Source organism: Kogia breviceps, chromosome 6 (genome assembly GCF_026419965.1).
Source record: "Kogia breviceps isolate mKogBre1 chromosome 6, mKogBre1 haplotype 1, whole genome shotgun sequence".
Classification (NCBI taxonomy): domain Eukaryota; kingdom Metazoa; phylum Chordata; class Mammalia; order Artiodactyla; family Physeteridae; genus Kogia; species Kogia breviceps.
The window spans coordinates 60847495-60867894 of record NC_081315.1 but is presented as its reverse complement, the minus strand read 5'-3'; the positions used below and the strand labels follow the sequence as shown (position 1 = coordinate 60867894).

The window sequence follows — 20400 nt, the reverse complement described above, 5'->3', positions numbered from 1 at the left end:
AAGGGGATTAAGAGGTTCAAACTACAAGTTATAAAATAAATGTCATGGGTATGTAATGTACAAGACAGATAAAATAGTCTATAATATTGTTATAAGTGTGTATGGTATAAAAATATTGAATCATTGTGCTGTACACCTGAAACTAATATACTATTGTGTCAATTATACTTCAAAAAATTATAACAGTTCCTATACCTACTATTATATTTCATAATTTAATGAATTAATAAAGAAGCACATAGTATTTCTGTATCACAGATTTGGTTTCTTCTTTTTAAAAATAGATTTTTACAGTTATATTTCAATACAATTGGATTATTTTTAATCCTGTGTATTTTAATTTAGCTTATTTATTCTGGGAAGGGGTTCATAGGTTCACCAGATTGTCACAGAGGGACATAGAATAAAAAAAGGTTAGAGAAAACCCCCTGCAATAGAATATCTGGCCACCAACGATGCTTTTAATATGAGACTATTTTAAAATTTTCAATCTTTCAGTTCATTTTAATGAGTATTTTCAAGGATAAAGGAGAGAGATGATATTTTAAATGTTGCAGAATTGTGTCCTCTGTGTACCTAGGTTTTCCATGACAAATAGGATGTAAACCAATGATATTTGGAGAACTTTATCTGGTGATAATAATAATAATAGAACCCTTCTGCAAAGCTGGAATTTTAGGTGCTACCATTAGTGAATTTACAGAGTATGTTGAGTTTGCAAACTATTCCATAAGGGGGAAAGTTTTCATTTTTGTGTGAAGTTATTTCTCACCATCTGTTTACGAGTCTGTATCCTGCTCATTGAGTATCCTCACATCCATCCTTTAACCGCTTCTCTATAACAAACCAGCAGCATACTTCCTTTTCCCTTAAATTAAAAAAGGGGGTAGGAGAGGTTAAAAAAATCATGCACTGAATCATGAGTGAGATATCAGAAAATACAGCTCTTTTCATCATTGTTAGCTTAGAATGTGTGTTGAGTTTATGGAAGATCTGTTTTACTATCAGGATGGCAGAACTGACAGTCCTATAGTTGCATCATTTGGAGTAACCAGACATTCTCCAGAATTACAGATGTAAGGCTAATGATGTGGCAAACAAAGGCTTTCTAGAGTGTTGTCAATTAGAGTGTGTTATCCAGCTGCAAATAAATATCAGAATATGCTGGAAATGATAAATGTTCACTTTGATCTAGTGTCCTTGGCCAAAGTTCTCCATCCGCAAGGGAAAATTGCAAGCTCATTTTTCCTTAGTGCATTTAAGACATTACAGAAAGATCTCATAAATCTTAATTTAAAAAAAAAACATTTAAAAAAGTTATCTTTTTAAAGCCCAATTTGCTTATAAGTAAGTTGAGCTTTCGTGATGAGGTTATATCTGACTGGAGCTCTATGGAGTCATTTTCTTAGCCAGCAACAGCTGTGCAGTTCTTTCTAAATAGTAATAATGCTTCTACATTGCACTTGTTTTTTATTGTTGAGGAGGGCTGTTGGTGCCTTTATTGAGTTACTTTGAGAGCAGCCTGATTTTTTTTTTAGAATGCACAATAAAACAGAAGTAATTTAAATTTTTAATATGCCTTCCTTGCACCATTAATTAAAATGATTTATGTTTGGTTGCCTCCTTGAAATAGAGTGTGATGTTAGTACTTATTGCTTCCATGGTGATGTTTTCCAACAGAGCATCATTTACAAAACACAGTTTCAAACCCTTCCTGGTCTTAGTTTATTTGCTTTGACAGCAGCACCTTTACTTAACTCCGGGAGTATATACGCTCACACTGTTCTTCCTAGTCTCCATTTGGCCTTTAAAATTATATTTATTGTCCAGACTTCCAAGTAGCTATTTATTTGTTCAAATCAGACTCTTTGAACCTTGATGAGTCTGTCAAGGAGGAAAGGAAAGGGAAGTGAGATAACCTCGACTATATCTTGGTCTGGATGTTGAAAGCACCTAACTTTGTGGGATTCAGAAAAGGGCTTCCCAAATACTTATGTTAGAGAACTTTGTATTCATGAGAGGAAAGGCACTACACTTGCTCTCTGATTTTATCAAAAAGAAAGGGAAGAATGAAAGGAAGTCCCACATATATTTTAAACAAGTTTTTGTAAACACTAAGAATGATTTGTCTAAGTCTGTGGGTTCAGGAGCTTAGATGACATTGCTGATAAATTGGGCATTTGTTTCTGTCACTGGCAAGAATCAGTTCTGAAATACTACTTGATCTACAGTCATTATACAGTATCTTTTTTTTTTTGAATCCAAGGCAGTTCACTGTTGACAGTTCTTTTCACTCTTTTCTGAATATTGGAACATATGATTGCATCAAGCTGGCTGCAGGCTCCTGTACTGACATTTTCTAGCTCAAAGAATGCCCACATCACTCGAACATTTGAAAAGTGTTAATGAGCAGATCAAAAGGACTGTTGCCTGAAGCAGCTAACTTTTTTTTTTATTTAAGAAATCGGCTCTCCTCCAAACTGAAATCTTCATTCTAACAGCTAAGTAGATGAGATGTAATCCTCCCTGATGATGATAATAACAAATGAAAAAAAAAACTTGGAGAAGAATCAAAGTCTGCATATGGTTCACAAAGTGGTGAAAGTGTTTTCCAGAATCTTCAATACCGAGCTGAAGGATGCTAAGTGGAAAAAATCCTGGCAACTAGGCAATATTATGCCTTTTAAAATCTGCAAATTCTCATAAAATATGGTGCTTATGAATACATCCTTTTCAAAGATGAATGTGTTCTTGCACTATTTAATACAAGAATGGGATTCTCATGACTGTTATTTTTAATGTATTTGGACCAACAGTCAGGTTTCCTTTTCTCCTGCACTAATTTTCCTGAAATGTAGAAATATCAGTAGACACAGACTTTTGCCATTTTTGGCTTTGGGGCTGAATGGCTTCAGATTATTTTCACTCTCCTTTGTTACTTATGAAGCTGTGTGGTAGAATGGAGAGAGGGAGCATTTTGAAACATCACACACACACACAAAAATTTCCTTTTCCAACATTTCTAGGGCAATGATGGTGGGCATATGAATGAATATGTTATGTCCCTATAAAATGGGGATGATAACATCTATCTCACACAGTTACCATAAATATTGATCTATATCTGTCTATCTATATCCATCTATCCATCTATCTATCTATCCATCCATCTATCTAACCATCCATCCATGCATGCATCCCAGCAAGTAATAAACTCTCAACACATCTTAAGCCTTTTCTCCTGCACCCTTTCCCTTTGCAATCCAAACCTTATTTTAAAAGGATGTGATGTGGCAGAGGAAGTTGAACCCAGAGTATCGAGGAAGATGGAACAGTTCAAATACTAATTCTAATGTTTTCTCTTTGTGTATCCTTGGACAAGTTACTGAATTCAGGCCTCCCTCTCCTTGTATTTAAAATAAGCATAGTAACTGCATAGGATTATTATGAAAATGAGAGAAATATAGAGTGCATGGCATATGGCAGCACCAATAAATGTCGTTATTGTTAATAGTATTAACAGCACACAGATGAGCCTTTGCTCTGCTTCAGTTTCTGAAAGTGCTGTTATTTGTTGTGGTGGTGGTGGTATCTCTTAATCTACTAGGTCAAAATTTGATTTATGTAGAGTATTAAGGGTTTGTTTTCATTGTTAACAATGTAGAAAATATACTTGCCAGAATTTCAAAATCAATTTAAATTTATAATAAGCAATGCATTTAGTCATATATAAGATTAATTACACATTATTGGAAAAACAAACCCTAAAGTTCTTTTCTGGAATAAGGTGAATACAAATGTATGTAGACATATGGCCTCCTTAATTATGTAAAGGCATAGAAGAAAAAGACTCGGTGGAAATATTGTGATATGTATTTTGTTTTATGATTCTATTATAATTTTCATTTTGGAAAGGACCTACAGTGAATCAAATTTATTTCCCAGATGAAGAAACTTAGCATGGTCTTACATTTTCCCGTCTGTCTTTGAGTTCATTAGCTCTCTGACTTTACTGGTTGAAAGAGAAATTTGATACTTCATTTTCTTTGGAACTAGCAATGTTTTAGTTTCATGGAAATCTTTCTCTATTGGTTATCATTTATATCTTTTTTTCCCTCTGTATTTTTCTTATAAATTTAGAGGTTGGCTATGAGCCTTTGCGAACATTCTCAGCTCGTTTCTTCAGCTCACTTTCAATCATATTTTTAGTATCTGTTGTTTGCAGAGCACTTTATTAGGTGCTGTGATATTTTCAGAGGGAGAAATGATATTGCCCCTAAGAACTCTACAGTTTTGAGGGGTAATTGAAAAATTCCAAAATAAACATATAAACCCAAACTGATGAAGCATGAATTGTTCAACTGTGCAGCGCGTATATTGTTAGAAGTTTTAAAGCTTCTAGATAAAGCGATAGAAAGTTGGTAGACTACTCTGTAATGGCTGGATGGGACTTAATATGGAAATGGTCTTTTTTTGGGGGGTAGCAAAGGGATCTTCAGTCAGCCTGGAGTTAGAGGTACACGTGTAGGGATGTCTGTACATAGGGTGTTAGGGTTGAACTATACCGTGCTGAGGCATTTGAACAATAACAATTCAAGAGGTGGCTCATGTAGATGTACTGAAAAAGGAGTTTGCATTTTCTAGGTGTGGCTTATGATAACAGATTAAAGAGTCTCTGATAAAGAAGGCAAAGATGCCTCTCATTATCCTGCTGTGAGTTTGTCACCAGTGGTCATATGAGGATTTTAAATTGAGACTCAGTTTACCCATATTAATACTAAAACTTGATGCTATGCAGGATAATCAACATGATAAATATGACATGAAAAAGCAAGTGTTATGTAGGGGGATGTTCAGTAATTCTTAGGAGATATAACATAGAACAGGGTTGGGGATACTATTTAAGTCCTCAGAAATTTATATATCAGTACAAGCTGTACACGTAATAAGTAGAGTAAATTTGAAATCCTCACAAGGAAATGAAAATGAGTTCGGGTACATTATACTTAGACTTAGTGGAATGAAGGATGTAACTTGGGCTTTTTCTAGTGAGAGAACTCTGGAGAGCACTTTATGGTAGTTTGCAAAACTGAGTGGTAAGCTTCTTCCCAAAATTCAGTAATTCCTCGAGTTCAGTTGTGGCCACTGGAACCTTTGATCCATTTTGACTAGAGAAACGATCAATTGAGCTTCTATTAGAAAAATAGTGACCTGTCTACATAGGTTAGAATGAAGGATGATAGAGGAACAAGCTAGAGGTCTAATTTAGCTACAAATAAAGCATGTAGACATTGATGCCAAAATAAAGCTATGGTAATTATAGACTATCAATCAATGTTATCAATATGTTATTAGTTAAAATGCATAGAATCAAAGTGAGGATTGCTGGGGGTGCATCTGTTTTGCCTAAGCACCGTGCATTTAATTATAATGATCGGCCACACTTAAAACCTTATTTATCAGTTCTGGAAACCACACTTTGAGATATTGTTCAAATGAATATATACTAAAGAAACTGACAAAGATGACCCAATAACTCAGACTGTTATGCAAAAAACGGTTGTGATGTTTAGCTTCCAGATGTGTAAGTTCAATAGATATATGGTTATTATCCAAGTATTCAAAAATAGGCACTGCTCTTTTCTGGAATTAAAAATAGTTGTGTGTATGCATGTGTTTCCACACTCTAGGATCAGGACTAAACGGTGGAAACTATGGAGAAGCAGGCTTTGGCTTCTTTTGGGGGAAAAATTTTCAAATGATGTGAGTTCCTTGCCAATGGAATAAATTGCTTTGTGAAGTTATGAATTTCTCTTTATTGCAGGAATTCAAACATAGTTGGACTACAGCTAGGTGGGAATTTTTCAGAATAATGAAGTTTTGGTTGGATGTGTATTGGAGAAGTTGAAAAACATTGTACTAGATATTTTTAAGGTCCAGAGATCTTGAGTTCATGATTTTAGATAGTGATAGTAGGAATGGAATGCAAAGAATCCTTCCTTCTTTCCGTGATCTTCCTTCCTTCCTCCTCCTCTCCCTTTATCCCTTCCTCTATCTTTTTTTCTCTTTCCCACTTTCTTCCTTTTTCTCTCATCCTAACTTCCCTTCTTTCCTTCCTTTGTGCTAGACACTCTACTAAGTGCTGGGAATACAGTGAGGAACAAAGCAGACATAAAATCCATCCTCTCAGAAGTTACAGTGTTTTGGAGTTAGATAGAATTATCAATTGTGACAAATGCTAAGGGAGAACAAATAAGCATCTGTACATATTAAGGTAATCTGATCTGCTTTGAGAGGACTGGGGGAATTCGTGGTGGGGGGAAGAAAAGAGGAAAAGATAGAACAGGGAGAGGGAGAGAGAGAGAAGAATATTTCAAATCTTTTGAACATGGTAAATGATTTGGTGAAGTCACTTAGAAGTGAGAATAAGTTATAGATTATGAGAAAATTTTAAGGTTGCAACTTTAAGGAAAGAGTGATTTACTTGAAAGAAACAAGGAAGATAGGAAGAAGAGTTGGCTCTTAAATGAAGCTTATTAGGTTGGTTTTGACCCCGTTGACTGTGAAATATTGATAGATCTGGTTTTCATTGATTGACTTTGGATGTGCAGGTTGATAATAGGAGTGCTTCCTTTTTATAAAGGAAATGCACCTGTAGCTTGATAACCTTTATTTTATTTTACCACAGTATTATTTTAAATCTTTATCCTCTCCTGGCATTTGTTTCTGAGCTGAATGTAAAACTTCACAGATTTCTATCCTTCAATATTAGTAAAAGAACTGGAATTTTATGTTTATTGGTAAGACAAAATTGAATTAAACAGAGGGTTAAATAGAAATAACAGCATTTCTTGTAGCATTCAAAAGTTTGAATGCTACAATGAGTTAGTTCAGATTAAATTACTGTCCAGTTATATCTATGTAATTGTAGTTCTGTTTGCATTTTTTCCTGAGATTTAGATCTAAACTAAAATTTGATGATGAAAGTAATATATATGAAGAAAATTATGAGTCAATTCACTAAACATTATCAGTAACAACAACAAAAAAGCCTTTCATTATGAAAAATTTCAAACATATACAAAGAGAAAGAGTGAAATAATGAATCTCCCATGTCTACTTAGTTTCAATGATTCTCAGTTTATGGCTAAATTTATTTCATATATAACCTCTTTACTTCCCCACCCCAAATTATTTTGATGAAAATATCAGAATTATATCATTTAATCTGGAAATGTTTCAGTGTATATCTTTAAAATATATGCAGTCTTTAAAAAACATATTCATGATAATAGGAATATACCTGAACAGTAGTAATAATTCTTTGATGATATTCATTTTCAGAACTACTATTGTTTTAAAATTTTAAAAATTTAATAAGATAATTGACACACTTGACCTTAGATGAAGTGAAGCAGTTATATTTTCAAACAGTTTTTCCTCTTAGCATAGAGACTTGGATGTGTACTTGAATTATCAGACACTACTGGCCCTTGGTCAGTAATTTTCTATCATGATGGTATGAAAGTCCAGATACCCCAGTACCAGTAAAGGTCATTTAAATTTGATCTCAGTCTGTATTCCTCTCACATAAAGAATTAACCACATCAAATTTCATGAAATAATATATTGAGTAACGATTCACAGGAAAGAACTCTTGGCTAGGAGGTTGATTTGTTTCTAGATTAAAAGGTGGAGAAAGAGAGTATGTTAATTTCTCTATTATCGCATCCAAAGCAAGTTAACTTTGTATTGTCAATTTCTGAAAAAGTCAGTGAATCATAGCAGGAAGACTTAGTAAATTCCTACTCCATTTGAGGGGACATACTGTAAGTGAAAAATGTTTGCATTAGAAGAGCCACTTAGTGCAAGATATTTGACAATTTTTGCTCTTGTTATTTACCTGAAAACTGAAGCTATATCTATATCATAAAGATAAAATGAATGAATGTGCTAGTTAGCTAGCTAGTTAGTCAAAGAAAACCTAGTAGTTGCTAGTTAGTCCAAAGCCAGTTACAAAGAAGCCCAGGTTCAAAAGGGGGGCATATGTTTTGGGAGGCTAGGTTCATCTGGGACATCTTTGGTGCCACCACAGTATTTTATTGATCTAATTATTTTTATACATCCTTTCTGTCTCCTTCCTGTGCCACTGAAGTTTCTGCATTTGATTGTTGTTTTGGTTTTGTTTTTTTTTGGTACAGGTTATCAAGGATCCTCCTCCACCACCACCCTCTGCACCAAAAGAGGTAAATGAGTGCCTAATAAGTGATGTGGGTGTATTTAGATATTATCCCTAATTTGATCAATTACATTGTTATTAGATAACTGTGATACCTATATATTGACTTTTGAAATTATGAAAATCAATTATATTTTGTCTTCTCATGATTTCTTTCATGTGCTAGAGGAACGGGACCTTCACACATTGATAAATGTAGACTAGCCATCAGGATCAATAGTACATAGAGATTTAATTTACTTTTTATAGCAATATATCAATAGTTCTGCTCACTTGTCTTCTTTACAAAAAGTTGGAAGATCCAAGCTGGCAGTTTAAAGATATTATTACTTTCTTCAAAATGATTATACTTTTACATTACTCTGTTAGCCAAAATTGTGTTAGCAACAGAAAATATGGTGTTGTGCATTTTCAAAGCTTCTCAACTACCTATCTTTTCAGTATAAATTTTGCAGAGTTTAAATTTACACATACATTGAGGCTTTAAATGATCATTGAAATGCGGTCCTAATTTTAATGTTTTATCTTCCTAACTCTGAAGTGATGAATAAATCTGGAAAAACCAAATGATGATCATAGTTAAGGAGCAACTTCTGGTAGCCTAGTGAAATAAGGTAGATTCCTCAAATTGTGGAATGGAAGGAGTCCTCATATTCTATAGAACCTCACTTGAAATTTATGCACATAAGTACATCCACATGTGCTATATGTAATTTTTACTATATTTCTCCCAAATCAATGTCATTATTTGGAAAAATATTTAAATGTGAGTTGGTTCCGACTAAGCAATATTTTAAGAAATTAATTAAGCTCAGTTTTTAAAACTTGTATCCACATAGGAGGAAGAAGAACCTCTGCCTACCAAGAAATGGCCAACCGTGGATGCTTCCTATTATGGTGGTCGAGGGGTTGGAGGAATTAAAAGAATGGAGGTTGGTATCTTAAAAAAAAATTAGAAGCTGCTAATCTGGAATATGTAGTTTTAGAACTATCAAGCCATGGAAACTGTACTTTTCACAACTCAGTATCCTAATATCATCCATTTTTACTTAACACTAGGTCTTTTTTGGACAATTTTTTTTCCTATGGAATAATCCTAGCCATTTAAAAATTATTCAAGAAGAACTGACTTCATTAGTCAAAGAACTACATTGATAAGATGTCTGAATTCTAAAGGGTAAAACAAAATTAGTTTTTTTTTTACTATTTTGGAAAAAATTACTACAGAGAACATCAACTTTGAAGAAGCCAGCTACTTAAAGTTGCAACAATGCTTGTCTTTGAAAAGATCCAATAGTTAAGTACTATTTGAGGAGAAAAATATTAAAATATTCAATATCATGGATAATACCCTATCACAAATGTAGAGGAAGTACATTTAAGGCTTTTTTTTACAGGTTTTAGTATGAATAATCATAATTAATATTAAATATCATTTATAGACTATTAAACTTTTAGACTGGCAAAATGTAGACTAAAATTAAACTTAAATATTATATCTTGAAGATGAAGTGAGGTCTTCTTACCACCACAGAAGTATTTTTCAAAGTGATGGATTAATTAATAAGCAAGCACTGTCAGCACTGAGCCCTTAACAACAGTATAGATAGGCCAACATCCCACCCGAAGGAGAAACTGGAGGAATTTTCTCATTGATATGGTGACTTTATTATTAAAACAGATCCTGGCATTTCTTTCTTATTAGTTATTCTTTAATTTTATTTCTTGATAAGAAAGAGTTTTTATGTGTTTTGCAATCATTGCACGTCTCCTACTGTCATATCTGTTTTGTCCCATTACTGCCAGCAAAAATCAATAAGCTAATTAACAACCTCACAACTGTTGCAATTTTCTTTTCTTTCTTTCTTTCTTTCTTTTTTTTAAATTTTTTTGTTGTGCCATGTGGCATGCAGGATCTTAGTTCCCCGACCAGGGATCAAACCCGTGCCCCCTGCAGTGGAAGCGTGGAGTCTTAACCACTGAACCACCAGGGAAGTCCCACAATTTTCTCTTTTTATACATTTCAATAAAATTCAGATTCCCAAGGAGAATTTCCCATTTTCAGCATAAATTTCAGTACTCTTCAAAAGAAGCCCAGACTTACTTAAATGACTGTCCTTACTAAAGTGGTTAAGTCATCTGATAGTGATTCTCATTTTCTTGACCACATTAGATCTTAAAATAATGCACATTTTCCTAAGAGCTTGCCACTTTACTGCTGAAATATCTTCTGAGACAGGTACCTCATTGCCAATAAGCCATGGAAAAGGCAGGTGCTAGAGCTTACTACATTTGTCTTTTGGAGAAAATATTGCTTCTGTGTTTGCAGGTGGGTAATTGGGAATATCAAGCAGTACAAGAGAAGATGGCAAGGCTAGCTCTTGTTGCTTGACATGGAAGGAAGGCCATTTTCCTTTCATTTGCCTTTGTTGTGTCATTCTAGGATTGAAGAGGTTGGGGACAGTGTGGATTGGATGTCCCTACGTATATAAAAAAATACAATTGTAAATAAAATCATTACATATGAATATCCAAATATGATCTGTCATAGCTTATTTTTAGTTTATTTAGTCTCGTTCCAAAATGTGTGTATAAAAAGATGTATGCAGGGGGGAAAACGGCTTGACAGGAAATAGCACAACATGTTAGTAGCTTTCTCTGAATGGAGTGATTTTCAATTTGTGTTATATATTTCCCTGTTTGTTCCCAACTTATTTGACTGTGAGCATGTACTAATTTATATTCAGAATAATAAACTTAATTCCATTTTGAAATCCACCCATAAAATACCACATGACAATGAGATTCAGATATATTAGTTCTTGCTAAAAACACGAGGAATTGTGGCAGATTTTTGTTACTCCAATATTCCATGTTCCAAAGATTAAGATCTCTTTCTACAGAAAAGAAAAGTTTATGCATGAGCTACAGAATGGGTTCTGAGTTAAAAGGCATATTATTGGAATATGGTCAAGAAAGCCAAGGGCCCGTGAACATTCTTGAGTAACTCACATTTCACGTTTTAAGAGTTATTGACTCTTACTTAAAATGTAAAATTTAATTTAATTTAATTCAAATTTAATTGAAATTTATTTATTTGTGTTTTAGTTATTGACTCCTAATTAATGTGAAATTATATTGCCCTAGCTTTTTAGCTGAAGAAAATTTATGAGAAGGACTCACCCACTTTTAATAAATCAGAGTCTATTTTAGCCATGGATAATTTTGGCTACATTTTATGTAGTACTCCATCAACGAAATGGAAATGGAAATGAGAATGAAGAAAAAAATGAGAAAGTAAATGTGGACTTCACAAAGGGGAAACACGATATGTAAAAATACACAAAAAATAAACTGAGGGACTTCCCTGGTGGTACAGTGATTAAGACTTCATGTTTCCACTACAAGGGGCATAGGTTCAATCCCTGGTCGGGGAACTAGGATCCCATAGACCACACAGTGAGGCCAAAAAAGACAAAGAAAAAAATAAACTAAGAATTAAGTGCCTTTAGACTTTTTCAAACATCAACTAATTTTAATTTGGAGAGGAAAAATAGAAAACATAACTTGTTTTAAAACAGTGCCTATTCAAACCTGAAAAGTATTTTCCTTAAATATATTCCCCAGTTTAAACTGGGGAAAGTGAAAGGAATTATAGAAATCAAGAGCACATTTGAATTAAAGAATAAATCTTCATAACTCAATGTTATTTTAAGCCAGTATAGGGATTTTACCTAGAAATTTTTTCTTCCTCCTAAATATTTAAACACTATCATAATCGCAGTTTGCAGAAAGCTGGAACTGAGCTGATGTTAATAACAGCTGTTAGCACAACTGATCCACAATACCTAATGGCTTCAAATGTGTGTTTCTGCCAGTTCCGCGTGAAACTGTTTTTGTTTCTTTTCTCAATTCTGAAATTGCTCCTTTATGATACAACCTCCAAATATGCTGTGGAAATTATGGAATTTCATTGTTTATCATGAAAGCCAAATAGAATTGGAAGAATTTAGCTATCAAGCTTGCACTTTTTTTAAATAGTAAAAAGTCAGATATATTAATTCTGTTAAGCCTGCCTTTAGCAATCCATTCTTGTTATTCTTTTATCCTTTTTGACTATCTCAATGTGGTCAAACTAAAATCTTAAAATTTATACATGTAAGTGTGTATATATATTTAATTGCTTTTAAGAGTTTTAGGAAAACTCTATATAAAGTGTTTCCTAGTTTGAGTGAGATTGAGTGAGAATTGATTGTTGTATTGTCTGTGGTGATGGTGATAATAATGATAAAACAACTACTTCATGAACTAACACTAATGGATTTATTTAATGCATTTCCTTTAGACCTCAGCAACTATGTACCATACGTTTAGAAATGCAATGTTGGGTCAGAACTCTAGTTCAACTGTCTTCATGTTCTTTATCTGAGAATGGTACAATGATACTTGGAGGAAGAATATGAGTACCATTACCTCTAGGATATCAACTGTGAAGCCTGGGCTAGTTAAAATCTAAGTTAAAAATCCATCATTTCTGAATATCTAAATTTTACCTACTTATATTTCTACTCTGAATTACTTCTCTCTGTTATGATACTCATATGTTTATTTGACTATGTATCTTCATTTGTTTTTTATTTTTTCCCTTAAAATTGAGACTTTACAACTGCAGGAGATGTGTCTTGGTTTTAGAGTTTCTTAGTTCAATTTAGATATATCTAAAGATTTTTAAAGTTTTAGTTTATCTAGGTGAAGATGCTGTGACTTGAAAGAGAAGGTCATTTCTCTGGAAAGAAAGCCAACTATCTAGTTCTAAAGGTTTAATGGTGTTTAAAACAATTTTAACGACCTCATAAAGAACATTCTAGTACCACTGATAACACTGAAAGATACAGATACATTTTAATGACTCAACAGAGTCCACCTGAAATTGAAAACCTACTCTAAAATTGTAGTAAAAAAAGGTAAAAACATCTAAGTAAGCCTTATCAAAAAGCTATGAATAGATCTTTCTATGAACAGTAATCATCTGTATTCCTACCCACTAATTCAGATCATTAAAATGCTTTTAAAAAGAATTTAATCATTTTTTCTTTGTAGAAATTATTCAACTCTGGTGAGCCACTGTGTGCCCTGGATAGGCCTTCCTGTTTCTTTTTAGAGCTTCCCTTATCTTTGTCTTCCTTGGTAATGTCCTTGGTTTTTAGACTTCTCTACTGTTCCTGGTTGGACAAAGCCTTTCTCCAGGGGCCACAACTTCTTCACATGCCCACACATGAAAAAATTTGGCTAAAATTTAGCCCATTTTTATTGAAAAATAAAGAAAACATCATTTGACCTTCTTGCTTTCAATGTCTAGGTTTTTCAGAGAAAGGAATCCTCCCAAATTTGTGGAATTCCCTGGTGTCCCTGAATTTCTCTCTACAAATCAGAGTCTTTTCAGATTTGTCTTCCTCAATGAAAATTTGATATGTCAAATAACCATATCCATATGAGCAGAGGAAATAAAGACTGAGAGCTACTTTACAAAGTTGAGCTTTACAAAGTTGAGAAAAACATATATAATTATTTTAATTCCAAAGGCTAAAGTTTAAATCATACTTTTGCCTTAGTCAAACTTGATGGAAAGTTTGGAAGGAAAAACTAACTCCTTTGTATAAAATATATTTGTAAAATTCAAACCTATTTGAAACTTACTGCACCCTTCAGACTATATATGTTCAAATCCCTGTCCTGCTGCTTACTAGCTGTGTGGCTTTGGGCTCATTACTTAACCTCTCTGTATCTTGGTTTCCTCATCTGGAAGCAAAAACATAGTGTCTATCTCACTGCATTTTTGTATGGATTAAATGCAGCTTGGCACATAATAATCATTCAATAAATGCTAATTATCATCATCATTACCATCTATTTCACCCAGTGTCATCAGTATATACAGGTATGTGTTTAGCTAGAAGGAGAACATACCTAATTAGAGAATAGAGTTACACACTATCATGCATTTCATATGTAAAACACAAATTAACTCCTTATTTGAAACAATGGAGAAATGGCTGCATCAAATTTAATAGATGCCAGATTTTTATAAAGGATTTTTATTTCTAGGATCTTAATATTAAATACATGAGTGGTGAGAAACCTATTAAATCTCAGAAGAGTAGGAATTTGGAGCTAGTATACCTACTCATCTTTGGACTCTGAGGTGGTGAATCAAAGAACCAACTAAAGAAGAGCATGTTCCTCTAGGCCAGTATATGTCTGATATCAGTATTTCCCTTTGTTTTAAAGGTTCGTTGGGGTGATAAAGGATCTACGGAGGAAGGTGCAAGGCTAGAGAAAGCCAAAAATGCTGTGGTGACCATTCCTGAAGAACCAGAGGAGCCCCTTAGGCCCAGACCACCTCGACCCAAACCCACACTCCAGCCTTCTCAGACAAAGTGGTACACGCCAATTAAGGTGACTGTTCAAACTTTGTGGGATTTAACGGCAACTTCCTAGAGAAAGTGTAATCCTTTTAGTCTCCCTGCCTGCCCCCCAACCATATGCAGGAGGACCAAGGTATATCAAATAACAGATATTCAATTTACCTTATAACAACTGAATATTTCTCAGTAACAAGAAACTCCATTTTTGTTATTTATTTATTCATTAAATTTATGAAAGAAATGAGAGGAGAAAATAAGGCTTTACCTTCTTCATTTTAGCTCATTTTAGCAGAGGCTGAGTACATTGCCCAGGGATTTACAGATCATGTTTCCCTTTAGGGTCGGCTGGATGCACTCTGGGCTTTGTTGCGGAGGCAGTATGACCGGGTGTCCTTGATGCGACCTCAGGAAGGGGATGAGGTTTGTATGTGGGGATGTGTTAGGAAAATAGTGACCGCTCAGGTGTGTATAAGGAAGGGAGGGAAATAATAATCAAAAAGAACCTAAAGTCCTCATTACATCTGAAGAAGGAATTATTATGGTCTCATGCGAATTCCTATTAAGTAGGGTGCTTAATAAATGATTATCTATTGTTAGAATATGTCTTCAAGCCACAGTTTAACATGAGGCCCTTTTCAAGTAACATAAAAATTAAGGTCCACTGTACACATACTTTAATAAGCACACTCAATGCTTCAGCCTTTGACTTGGATGACATCACGTTCTGTTCTGAGGTTTTTTACCCAGCGGGGAGGACAGAATGGGGATTAGTAAGTCTTGCTAACATTTGCTAGCATTGAGGCCTGGGGTACATGCCTCAGATCCTCTGTTGCTTTAGGTATAAATAAGTATTTTCCTGCCTTCAAAGTTGATTTAATCTAAGTTCTTGAAAATGTGAAAGTGCTTTGAAAGTTATAAAGCGTTATGGACATCTGCAATGGTGAGATACACACACACTTATGTATAAAAATACATACATAAATACATACACACATATATGTATATGCATTTTCCCTATCAAGGAAGCCTTTTTCAAAATAATATTTATTTATTTATTTAGTTGTGCCAGGTCTTAGGTGCAGCTCGCAGGCTCCTTAGTTGAGGCACATGGGCTCCTTAGTTGTGGCATGCGAACTCATAGTTGCGGCATGCATGTGGGATCTAGTTCCCTGGCCAGGATTGAACCTGGGCCGCCTGCACTGAGAGCACAGAGTCTTAACCACTGCACCACCAGGGAAGTCCCAAGGAAGTCTTTTTGAGGCTTTTTTATTTTTGGAAATTTGGCTAGAATTACTCCAGCTTTATAATTTCTTTAATATATAAGCACTATTTCCTGTTGTATCAATATAAGAAAAATAGTTTAAAACCTTTTCATATGTAACAGTGAGCAGGTTTGGTTCAGAGACACCATACAGTTAGTAATAATAACAGAATCCTTTCATTGTGTGTCAACGTGATCATCATTCTGTTTTAACAAGTGCATGAACTTCATTCATTTCAGCTTCAGAGGACATTAGGTTATTCAGGTCTGATGAGCCTTTTTTTTTAAGGATGAAATAATTGATGAGATTAATATTTATTTTGCAGTGCCAAGCTATATTTAGTGCTATATGATTCTAGCTAGGTGTTTAAAATACCAAAACATCTAAATTTTTAGATCTTACTTCCATGAGATGGAGCTAGTTTTATAAACATCTGAGTTCAGCCATTTGGAGAAGCAATTTAAGAAAATATTCCTGGAATATTCCCAACAGATCATTTACCCTTTGCTTGGACCATAGTAGAGAGAACCAGGTGGTTTATTAAGCAGCCTCTTTCATTACCAAACCACTGTGGTTAACAGAAAGTTCTTATATTTAATGAAATTTGTGCTTCTGTTTAAATTAATGCATGATCTGGAGTTCTGCTTCTGGAACAACATATAACAACACTATTCTTCAATATTCTAGACTTCTACTTTACAGGTTTTTAAATTGTTTTCATGTATTATCTTAGTTTTCTGTCCCCCAGGTTAGACATTGGTTCATTTGTTCAATAATTATCATCTTTCTGAGTGTTGGGTATAGTGCTAGCACTAAAGATATATTAGCAAAAACAGAGAGTGGTTCCAGCACTCTTGTCACTACTTTCTGTATTCTTTTAACTCTCATGATTAAAATTTAGTTTTTTGGCCTTTTTTCACTCGTACTAATTTTGACTTAATTCAATAATTTTTGAATTGTAAATATGTACAAGTAATGGCATTAGGTGATACTGAGGAGTGGGTACAAACTATAACCTTTGCCCTTAAGAAACCTAAAATTTGTTTGGGAAACAAGATACATACAAAAATAAAATTTATTCCAGAATGTGATCTGGGCCATTTATAGATAGGTGTCAAGTACTCTTGAGTGTATAGAGGAAGAGAGATTAACTCTTCCTGGAGGAATTTGGGAATGCTTCTTCAAAAATACAGGCGTTCTATCTTTGAAAATGAGTAGGGTTTCATCAGGTGAAGTTAGGTGGAATGGGTATTTCCACAGATGAAGCATCATGAACAAAATCTCTGAGGCAGCCAAGAGCAGTGGTTTGTGGATAGTCTGGGGCAAATATGACCTTCAATGTCCAGGAGAACAAAAATTTTTGACAATACTCTGTGATAAGTGTCTTTTGGTGTCCATTTGATCAATCTTGATGTTGTGATTTACACTTTGTATCCTATTTAATTAATCTTTCCCTACTCTGATGTCATAAAGATGTTCTTTTGTATTGTCTTCAGAAAGTTTTAAAAAAATTTACCTTTAGTTCATCTGGAATTTATCTTTGTAAATAAGGTAAAGCAAGGAACTAATTTTATTATTTTCTTGTGTGTGTTAATAGTAAGCTGTCCCAGGACCATTTATTATTTTTATTTATTAATTTTTCCATGTGTTTGTGTTTTTTTACGTTTTTTTTTCCCTGTAATTGATTTCTAATCTCATAGTGTTGTGGTCAGAAAAGATGCTTGATATGATTTCAATTTTCTTAAATTTACTGAGGCTTGATTTGTGACCCAAGATGTGATCTATCCTGGAGAATGTTCTGTGCACACTTGAGAAGAAAGTGTAATCTGCTGTTTTTGGATGGAATATCCTATAAATATCAATTAAATCGATGTGGTCTATTGTGTCATTTAAAGCTTGTGTTTCCTTATTAATTTTCTGTTTGGATGATCTGTCCATTGGTTTAAGTGAGGTGTTAAAGTCCCCCACTATATTGTGTTACTGTCGATTTCCTCTTTTAGAGCTGTTAGCAGTTGCCTTATGTATTGAGGTGCTCCTATGTTGGGTGCATATATATTTATAATTGTTATATCTTCTTCTTGGATTGATCCCTTTATCATTATGTAGTGTCCTTCCTTGTCTCTTGTAACATTCTTTATTTTAAAGTCTGTTTTTTCTGATATGAGTATTGCTACTCCAGCTTTCTTTTGATTTCCATTTGCATGGAATATCTTTTTCCATCCCCTCACTTTCAGTCTGTATGTGTCCCTAGGTCAGAAGTGGGTCTCTTCTAGACAGCATATATATGGGTCTTGTTTTTGTATCCATTCAGCGAGTCTGTGTCTTTTGGTTGGAGCATTTAATCCATTCACATTTAAGGTAATTATCGACATGTATGTTCCTATTACCATTTTCTTAAGTTTTGGGGGTTTGTTTTTGTAAGTCCTTTTCTTCTCTTGTGTCTCCCACTTAGAGAAGTTCCTTTAGCATTTGTTGTAGAGCTGGTTTGGTGGTGCTGAATTCTCTTAGCTTTTGCTTGTCTGTAAAGCTTTTGATTTCTCCGTCGAATCTGAATGAGATCCTTGCAGGCTAGAGTAATCTTGGTTGTAGGTTCTTCCCTTCCATCACTTTAAGTATATCATGCCACTCCCTTCTGGCTTGTAGAGTTTCTGCTGAGAAATCAGCTGTTAACCTTATGGGAGTTCCTTTGTATGTTATTTGTCATTTTTCCCTTGCTGCTTTCAATAATTTTTATTTGTCTTTAATTTTTGCCAGTTTGATTACTATGTGTCTCAGTGTATTTCCCCTTGGGTTTATCCTGTATGAGACTCTCTGCACTTCCTGGACTTGGGTGGCTATTTCCTTTCCCATGTTAGGGAGGTTTTCGACTATAATCTGTTCAAATATTTTCTCGGGTCCTTTCTCTCTCTCTATTCTCCTTCTGGGACTCCTATAATGTGAATGTGAATGTTGTTGTGTTTAATGTTGTCCCAGAGGGCTCTTAGGCTGTCTTCATTTCTTTTCATTCTTTTTTCTTTATTCTGTTCCACAGCAGTGAATTCCACCATTCTGTCTTCCAGGTCACTTATCCGTTCTTCTGCCTCAGTTATTCTGCTGTTGATTCCTTCTAGTGTATTTTTCATTTCAGTTATTGTATTGTTCATCTCTGTTTGTTTGTTCTTTAATTCTTCCAGATCTTTGTTAATCATTTCTTGCATCTTCTCAATCTTTGCCTCCGTTCTTTTTCCAAGGTCCTGGATCATCTTCACTATCATTATTCTGAATTCTTTTTCTGGAAGATTGCCTATCTCAATTTCATTTAGTTGTTTTTCTGGGGTTTTATCTTGTTCCTTCATCTGGTACATAGTCATCTGCCTTTTCATCTTGTCTGTCTTTCTGTGAATGTGGTTTTTGTTCCACAGGCTGCAGGATTGTAGTTCTTTTTGCTTCTGCTGTCTGCCCTCTGGTGGATGAGGCTATGTCCCAGGACCATTTATTAAAGGTTCTTTTTAAAGAAAAAAAAAAAAAAAAAGATAGTCTGGAAGTTGGGGAGTAAAACCAGAATGGAAGGTTGGGAATAGACGATAAGAAATCTTTGAGTCTCGATAAATTGATATACTTGTGCTTTTGAATGGGGCTCTCATTCTTTCATTCATTTAACAAATATTTATCTAGTGTTGAACATGTACCAAGCACTTTGTTAGATACCAAGTAAATCTAACATTCTTCTTAGATTATAGTGCTAGAATATTCTACATGTTGCCGCAGCAGTTTTAGTCATCATTCATTTTTTCCATGCTTGAAGAGTAATGCTTCCTTTATTTTGACCAAAATTTCCTCTGTTTTTTAGTAATTTGGTCACACTTCTGTATTATATAATCCTAACGCCTTTTATTCTAACTCTTGGGGTTATATTGTTTCAAAATTCAGAATTTTTCAGATTTTAGGAATCTGATACAATACATATATCATATTTCATGTAAAGCATCATCTCCTCAGCTCATTACTGAGACATTCTGCTACAGAAATATTAATTGCTACAAGTGGATAAATAAAGTCCATAAATACTCGCAAGTTAGTTTAGGTCAGGTTTTGGTGACAAACTTCAGTTTTCAAAGATTTTGTATTTCAAAAATATAGACAAAAGATAGTAAACTTTTATTGTGTTATTAACTAAAATTCCAGTTTTTTCACTCTTCACCTATAGATGTGATTTATGGTTTTTAAATTTGTTTTTATTTAAATGCAGGACTTTAAGCTTAGTAAATATCAATTGTTAGTGCAATTAATTGATTTGCTTTTCCATCAGATATATGATTCTATATGTGCCTGACACAGTCTGACTTAATCTTTTTTCATAGTACCTATTCTTGATGGCTTTGCTGCTTCCAGAATTTGTGTCACTTAGTTCAAGCCACTGTTCAGACCTCAGTGGGGTACTCCATGAGAGCCTTGGTTGTCTAGGTTGACACTCTACAGTTAATTGACATGAATA

The 20400-nt window shown here is 34.2% G+C and overlaps 1 protein-coding gene across 6 annotated transcripts in view; it reads left to right on the top strand.

Annotated features, from left to right (window-relative positions):
- The window catches only part of ANTXR2 (ANTXR cell adhesion molecule 2), a 162671-nt gene that overhangs the window by 87140 nt on the left and 55131 nt on the right, over positions 1-20400 (top strand). For 5 of the 6 annotated variants that reach the window (XM_059066445.2, XM_067035906.1, XM_067035903.1 and 2 more), the window contains exons 13-16: positions 8202-8246; positions 9079-9171; positions 14528-14695; positions 15004-15084. In XM_059066445.2, coding sequence (XP_058922428.1) covers positions 8202-8246; positions 9079-9171; positions 14528-14695; positions 15004-15084 — 387 coding nt within the window. Of the gene's footprint in view, positions 1-8201; positions 8247-9078; positions 9172-14527; positions 14696-15003; positions 19411-20400 lie in introns of those variants that run through there. The other variant, XM_059066444.2, reaches the window with a different exon arrangement.